This window comes from Oryctolagus cuniculus, chromosome 2 (genome assembly GCF_051225735.1).
Source record: "Oryctolagus cuniculus isolate XC-2025 breed Fujian yellow rabbit chromosome 2, ASM5122573v1, whole genome shotgun sequence".
Lineage (NCBI taxonomy): Eukaryota > Metazoa > Chordata > Mammalia > Lagomorpha > Leporidae > Oryctolagus > Oryctolagus cuniculus.
Window position 1 is genome coordinate 196,631,347 of NC_142868.1, and position 7,840 is coordinate 196,639,186.

At 64.0% G+C, this 7,840-nt stretch overlaps 1 protein-coding gene across 1 annotated transcript; it reads right to left on the reverse strand.

The window, feature by feature from the left end:
* Positions 1-4,068: 4,068 nt before the first annotated feature.
* Positions 4,069-6,005, reverse strand: KCNF1 (potassium voltage-gated channel modifier subfamily F member 1). The gene has a single exon (XM_002722391.6). The coding sequence runs from the start codon at positions 5,859-5,861 to the stop codon at positions 4,371-4,373; it is 1,491 nt and encodes a 496-aa protein (XP_002722437.1). The 5' UTR covers positions 5,862-6,005; the 3' UTR covers positions 4,069-4,370.
* Positions 6,006-7,840: the final 1,835 nt, after the last annotated feature.

The window sequence follows — 7,840 nt, forward strand, 5'->3', positions numbered from 1 at the left end:
AGGCCAAGCTGGAGAGGAGGGTCTCACTGCTCTGGGAAGAGAGACACACAGGGCTGCAGAGCCCACGCTGCGCCTCTTTGCAGCCTTGGGACCACAGCCCACGCCCCCCCCCCCCACCAAGTGGGACAATCACCTCCCTGGCCGGTGGGGCGTGGGGAGAGGGAAACACGTGGCGACTGCAGCAGCAGTGAGTCTGTCTGGCTGGCCATGGCGAACTGTTAGCCAGAGGAGGGACGGAGCCCTGCCTCCCCACTCCGGCTGTGTCTTCCTGTGGGTACCCACACCAGCCGGTCACGCGGCCCTGCGCCCTTGTGAGCCGAGAAAGCCGCTGGTGGCCGCTTCCATCTGAGGTCTTGGGTATGGGTGCTGGGGGTGGGTGGGTCACCCGCAGCACAGGTGGGCGGCCCCTTCCCCGCAGGGCGAGGGAGGCAGGGGCGGGCCTCACTGCACACCATGCCTGGCCTGGCTCTGGCTGAGCCCGGCGTGGGCAAGCGGGCCCAGTACAGGAGGCTGAGGCCGGGCAGATGTCTTACCGCCCCCCGCCGGGTTCATCACTGGACGTGGTGAGGAAGCCCAGGTCCTGACGTTTCCAGAACTTTCTCTGATTTTCCTTGATCTACGGGGTGTCTCTAGACCCCTCCCAGGGTTGTGAAGAGGGGTCCTGAGCTCTGCACAGCCAATCAGTGCACAGCCACCAGCCATGGGCCTCAGTTTCCCTAACTGTGAAGCTGAGGCAAACAAGTTCACCACGTGCAGTGAGGCTAAACTGGAACTGTCTGCCCGCACCCTTCACTTAGGGCTCAGGGGCTGATTTGTTTTTACACACACACACACACACACACACACATAGACACATGCACACACGTACATGCACAGGCAAACACATGCACCCATGAAAACACACATACAAAGCACATGCACACATGTAAACACACATGCACACATGCTAACATATGAACACGTGTAAATGCACGGGCAAACACACACAGGCAGATACATGCACACATGTAAACACACATGCACACATGCTAACATGAACACGTGTAAATGCACGGGCAAACACACAAGGCAGATACATGCACACATGTAAACACACATGCACACATGCTAACATATGAACATGTGTAAATGCACGGGCAAACACACACAGGCAGATACATGCATACACGCACACACACATACACAGCTTGAACTCACACTGCCTGTTTTTGAAACGGCCTTTGCCGTGTGTTCCCAGCACTATGAGAAGCTGGACAAGGTGGACCTGACACAGGCTGTGACCTCCAGGCCTCCCACGAATGCCCCTCATGCAAGTGTCCAGGGCTCAGGGCCCTAGTTTTCCTGTCTGAACAATGGCGGGGTACACCGGAAAACACCTCGCTTTCCTTTTAACCTGCACACTCGCAGCCCCCAGGCACGGGTCTTTCTTTCTCTCTCGACCGACATGAGCAGGTTCCACGAAGCCTGGGAGATGCGCCCAAGCTGGAGACAAACATGTGACTGGGGGCCCCAGGCTGGGGGCTGGCACCAGACGGCGGGAAGGAGCGGACGAAGCCGACAGAGAGCAGGAGCCGGGTGGCACTAGCCCGCTGTGGGGAAGCAGGACCTGGGTTTCTCAAGGGAGGAGCAGCTTCGTGCCCTGGGACAGGGCAGGGGACAGAGCGGGAGGCCTCTCTGCAGGCATCCCTCGGTGCCACGCCCTCCCTGAGGCTGGAGCTGGTGTCTCCTCCTGGGGACAGCTCCCAGCTCACCTGCCGAGCCCTGCCTTGGCCACCCTCTCCTGCAGCCCCAGCCAGAGAGCCAGGCATTCCGGCTCTGAGGCCACACGCTCTCCATCTTAGCTACTCAGGTCTGTGTGCTACAGCCACCACCGACCGTCCGGCCACAGGTAGATGGACACGGCTCTGTTCTGGTGAGACTGTCCCCGCGGGCACTGGCCTCTCAATGCGGTGTACTTTCCAGGCGCAGCAAAATGCTGTCAGTGTTTGCAATCATTTCCAACCAGGAACCCGGACTGCGGCTCTGCGTGGGGACTGGGGACCAGACGCGTCGGCCCCATCCAGAGCCTGGGTGCCAGGGCCCACCCAGAGCTGCAGACTCAGAAATCTACATGTGAATAAGCTTTCCAGATGACTCACTGCACTGAAAGTTAAAAAAATACCACTGATGTTTGGGTGTCATCCCCAGAGACTGTGGCTAACGGCTCGGGGGTGCAGGCTGGACGCGGGGAGTTTGGAAGGCTCCCAGGATGGTTCTAAGGTACAGTGAAGTTCAAGTACCTTGTCCCAGAAAGATCCCCGCTCCCCCGGCTCTCACAGCCCCCGCCAGCCCCCCGTGGCAGAGCCTGTCACCCTAGACGGATTCTTTGTCACACGCTGAGCTTGCCTGGGGCCAGGATCCCATCCAATGCAGCTCAGAGACTGCTCATGCCTCTCTGACGCTCAGTCTCCCCCTCCTTGCAATGGGTGCATGCGGTGAGCTCCCAGACAGTGCTGAATCTGCAGCCGTCCCCCCTGCCCTGGGTGGAGACCCGGCAGCCTACCCCCCCCAGTCCCTCAGCTCCCCCCTTCCCGGGGAACAGGCTATGGGGATCCCCAAGGACCCCCAGAGCAAGGGGAGCAAAGAGAGGCACTCCCACACCTTCAGTAACCCCCTGAGCCCGGGGACACATAGACCACCCCCCACAACAGCTCCCTGTGTCTCCACTGGACGCTATGCAACCCTCCCCTCCCTGAACTCAGCCCCACCCCCACCCCCTCATTCCTCTGCCTCCCGTGGTCATGGGAACCAGCCCTTTCCCGGAGGGGCACACAGCATGGCCCAGGGCTGAAAGGCCCGGGGCCTTCAAGGTTGGGGGGGGAGGGGCCTGGAGGGTTGTAGAGAGGCCACCAACATGCTGGCCACACCACCCATCCATTCACTGGCCCCTTCTGGTCATTTCCCCACAGCCCACAGGGAGTACCTCAACTGCCTCCCAGACCCCTGCAATGTAGCACCTGCAGCCAAGGCTTCGAAAACCCAGGTCCCCCCCAGGGGAAACTGCCCAGGAGGCCATGGGAGGGCACCACCCGCTTGCACCGCAGGCTCCTCCCTCTGCACCAGCTGCCTCAGCAGAGCTCTGGGGGTCACTGAAAGCGGAAAGCAGGGGCCAGCTCTGGGCCCTCGACTAAGGGTGGCACACCCTGCCCCCTGCCGCACGCCCAGGGCAGAGCTGGGAGGACGGAGCGGGCAGCAGGGCTCCCTCCCCGCCAGTGCAGAGCAATGCAGACAGCCAAATTGACTGGGCACGGACTTAGTGCCCAGTGCCGTACTCGGGACCCCAGTAAGACAGGAGCAGAACCAGGATCAGAGAGGTTAATTAGCGGGACGGCGGCCGCACAGTGTCTGGGAATGGCGAGGGGAGTGCTTGGATCTCCCTACACACCCAGTGTGTGTCTGACTGCTGGGGGGCTGTCGGACTGGCTGGCACCAAACCCCCGCCCCCCGCCCGGGCCATGCTCTGGTCTGTCCTCTCTGTCGATTCCCCCCAAGGCAGAGGATGGAAGGCAGGCTGGCCTGGGGCACAGGGACCGCTCCTGCTTCTGCAGACCCAGCGCTCCTGAGCCCAGGTGGAAGCCCCTGTCATGGGGGATGGGAAAGCTTGGGTCCGCCAGGCCTGGGAGCGGATCCCTGCTCCGTGTGACCCCGGGCCTTGGTTTCATCGTCTGTAAGATGGGGGCACGTCTTGCAGGGTTGCTGGAAGGAAGACAAAGGAATGAAAAGGGTCCCGCGCCAGTGACAGCTCAACAGAGGTGCCGCTGCTCCGTGGCTGCGGGACACCCTCCCCCTCCTGGGAGAGCTCCGGGAGCAGGCTTTTCCCCACAAGGACACAGAAGGAGGGAGTCGCCTGCCCAGAGCCTCTGGGAATGTGGCCCGCGGCCCCGGCCCTGAACCCTGCCTGCAGCTCCTCTTTAATTAGGTCTCAACTAAAAATAGTCGTCCTGGGCGGCACACCTACCCCTTGGCTGGCCACTTCGCCATGCCTGAGCCCCGCCAGGGGGCAACAGCCGGCCTGAGACAGAACCCACAACGCGGAAGGGTGCACGGGGCAGGAGGCTTTATTCAAGGAGATACAGAAGCGGGTGCACGCTCCCGCCCAGCCAGGCTACTCGGCTCGCCCACGCTACCCTGTGACTCCTGCACCCCTCTCCCGGCTCCTGGACAGCCGGCACACACAGGCGTCTTACCCAGCCCGGTCAGATGGGCCCCGGGAGGCCTCGAGAGAACGTCTGGGAGAGGCTGAGGGGGGACCCAGGGCAGCCCCTCAAGGGCAGCCGCGGACACACCTGCCACTCGGTCCATCCATCCGTCCACGGCCCGGGGCCTCTCGGTCACTTGCAGCTCTGGAGCCGGGTCCTGTGGTGCTTCTCCTCGGTCAGGAGGGGGATGAAAGTGTCGCTGTGGGAGAGCTTCAGCCGGCTGCCCCAGCTCGGCCCCTCCTTCCCGGGCGGCTCCGGAGGCGGCAGGATGTCCAGGTCGCTGCGGGAGCCCCCGGCCTTGCCCTCGGCGGTGGCCCCGCTGGAGTTGAGTTCCATGAGCTCCAGCTCGTGCTTGGCGGCCGTCTCCAGGACGCGCTGCTTGTTGTAGTAGCGGACGAAGTTGTTGATGATGGGGTGGATGGGCAGCGCGATGGCGATGACGCCGCACAGGAAGCTGATGGCCGCGTTGAGCTTGCCCAGCGTGGTCTTGGGGTAGATGTCCCCGTAGCCCACCGTAGTCATGGTGATGATGGCCCACCAGAAGGACTGGGGGATGCTCTTGAACAGCGTCTCCGGGTGGCTCTGCTCCATGGTGTAGCCGAGCGCCGAGAAGACGAAGATGCCCACGGCCAGGTACATGAGCAGCAGCCCCAGCTCCTTGAAGCTGCGCTTGAGCGCGTAGGTGAGCGTCTGCAGGCCCGAGGAGTGGCGCGCCAGCTTGAAGATGCGCGCGACGCGCATGATCCGCAGCGCCTGCACGGCCTGCTGCACGTTGGTCAGCTCCATCATGCGCGCGCCCAGGTGCGTGAGCGTGAGGCTCACGTAGAAGGGCAGGATGGCCAGCACGTCCACGATGTTCATAAAGGACAGGACGAAGTGCAGCTTGTTGGGCGACGAGAAGAGGCGCAGCAGGTACTCCAGCGTGAACCAGCCGATGCACGCCGTCTCCACGCTCTCCAGCGTCGGGTGCTCCACGCGGTTGCCCTCGGCGTCCAGCACCTGCAGCTCGGGGATGGTGCCCATGCACATGACCACGGACGAGACGAGGATGAGCAGAAAGGACAGCACGGCCACCACGCGCGCCGGGCGCGACGACTCGGGCTTCTCCAGGAACTTCCAGACGCGCTTCTGGCAGCCGCGCCAGCGGCCCTCGGCCGCGTCCACGCCCAGGTCGTCCAGGATGAGGCGCACGCGGCGCGCGATCTCCTCCAGCTCCTCGCGCCGCTCGCTCAGGTGGCTCTTGCAGCAGTCGTCCAGGAAGCGCAGGTCCACCTTCCAGAAGTCCATCTCGCTCTTGAAGCAGATGGGGCAGATGCCTTTCTTCATGTGAACCTCCCCGAAGTAGTACACCTCGATGACGCACTTGAACGCGTCCGGGTCGCGGTCGAAGTAGAACTCGCGCTTGCCGGGGTCGTAGTCGTCGCACAGCGAGAAGATGGCGTCGTAGCCCCCCGCCAGGCAGTTAACCAGCTCGGCCAGCCGCGTCTCGGGGTACTGGCTGAGCAGGTCTCCGCACAGCACCTGCCGCACGCCCCCTACGTTGACTACGATCTCCATGTCGCCGCCGGCCGCCGAGTCCTGGCTGCTCGGCTCCGGGAGGCTGCGCTCCGCCGACCCGTCCATCCTCCCGCGGCGCGAGCCCTCGCAGCCCGGGCTCCGCGCGCCCTGCCGCCGCCGCCGCCGCCGCTGGGGGTGGGGGTCGGGCGGGGCGCCCCGGTGCGCCGCCCTCGGGGACCTCCCGGCCGGAGCCCGATGCCGGGAAGAGTGCTCAGAGCGGGCGGCCGCCGGCGGGCGCGCGCCGCGGGGGAGGCATGCGCTCGGCCGCGGGGCTGCGGGCGGGCCTGGGGCGCCTGGCGCGCCGCGGGGGGCTCTCGCCGCACCGGACTCACCCGGGGCACTCACCCTCGGCTCCCCGGCGTGGCGATCCTCCGCCCAGGTTCGGCGTCCTGCGGAAGCCGGGTGCCCTCGTGGGCGCACGGGCGGCGGCGGGCAGGTCCAGGGGCCGCCGCCGGACCCGCGCCGTCCGCCGAGCGCGTGTGCGGAGAGCGAACTTGAGCTCGCCTTGCCCGAGCCGTTTCTAAACACAATAGGGATCCCAGCCTGACGTCAAACGCTTTGCAAACTGTACCCTCTTCTGGTGAGATTCTGCACGGCACGCGCGCCGTTAACCGCGGGCAGACGCGCGCAGCTGCCCCCGCCCCGGGCGCGGGGGCAGGACCCGGGCTTCGGAGCCGGCCACACTGCCCAGCTGCTCTTGGGCGGCTGTTTGGAGGAGGTGGGAGGGGAAGGCACGCGGCCGCCCCTAGCTGGGGGCAGGAAGCCGCGCGCCGCCGGAGGACGCCCCTGTGAGCGCGCTGCTCCCTCCTGTGCTGGCCTGGCCAACCCCTAACGCTGCCCTGCTGGTGGCTTCTCTCTCTGGCCCCGGACCTTGTCCTGAGAGCGCACCCGGTCCGGCCTCCTGGAAGAGCAGAAGGGACTTGCCCGGGTCACAGGGCGAAGGGAGAAAGAGCCCAGCTTGGCCACCTTCGTCCGCAGCCCTCCTGCGGCCCGGGCTGGCTGAGCCCTGCAGCTGGGCGGGATCGACTCACGCCGTGAGGTCCTTGCAGTCCGTCCGTTCCTGGCTCCCCGAGGTCCGGCGCGGTGTCCCAGGCTGTCTTCCTGCCCCACCGTCTGAACCATTGCAGCGCCCCCCGCCCGTCCACCCCCCAAGCAGCTGTCTGCTCCTGTCCTGTCTTAAGCATCAAAGCTGCACTTTATTGGCATCCTCTGTGGTCTGGGCACTTGTTAAAAAAATATTCCGGGGTGGGGGTGGGGGCAGGATGAATACCGAGCGGAGGATTTTTAGGGCAACAAACCTACCCTGCCGGGCCCCTACAGGAGTGGATTGGTGTGGCTGTGTGTTTGTACAACCCCCCTGGTGTGCGGCATGAACATGAGTGCTCCCTTTTTTTTTTAAAAGATTTATTTATTTATTATTTGAAAGTCAGAGTTACACAGAGAGAAGCAGAGGTCTTCCATCTGATGGTTCACCGCTGATCCGAAGCCAGGAGCCAGGAGCTTCTTCCCGGTCTCCCACGTGGGTGCAGGGGCCCAAGGACCTGGGCATCTTCTACTGCTTTCCCAGGGCATAGCAGAGAGCTGGATCGGAAGAGGAGCAGCCGGGACTCGAACCGGCGCATTAACCCGCTGTGCCACAGCGCCGTCCCCGAGTGCTCCCTTGTGCAGACTACATCTTCTGCCCACAAGGATGGGTCAGAACAGGTGCAGCCCCTGCATCCGCCGTGATCCAGGCACCACATGGTGGGGGCGCTGTGGAGTGGGATAGGTGAACGCTTTCTGTGGTATTGCTGTGAACCTAGATCTTCTCTAAAAAATAAAGTCCAGGAGCCAGCGCTGTGGCATAGCAAGCCTCCGCCTGCGGCACCAGCGTATGGGCACCAGTTCATGTCCTGTTGCTCCTCTCCCGATCCAGCTCTCTGCTGTGGCCTGGGAAGGCAGTGGAAGATGGCCCAAGTCTTTGGGCTCCTGCACCTGCTTGGAAGACCCAGAACAAGCTCCTGGCTCCTGGCTTGGGATCAGCTCAGCTCCAGCCATTGTGGCCA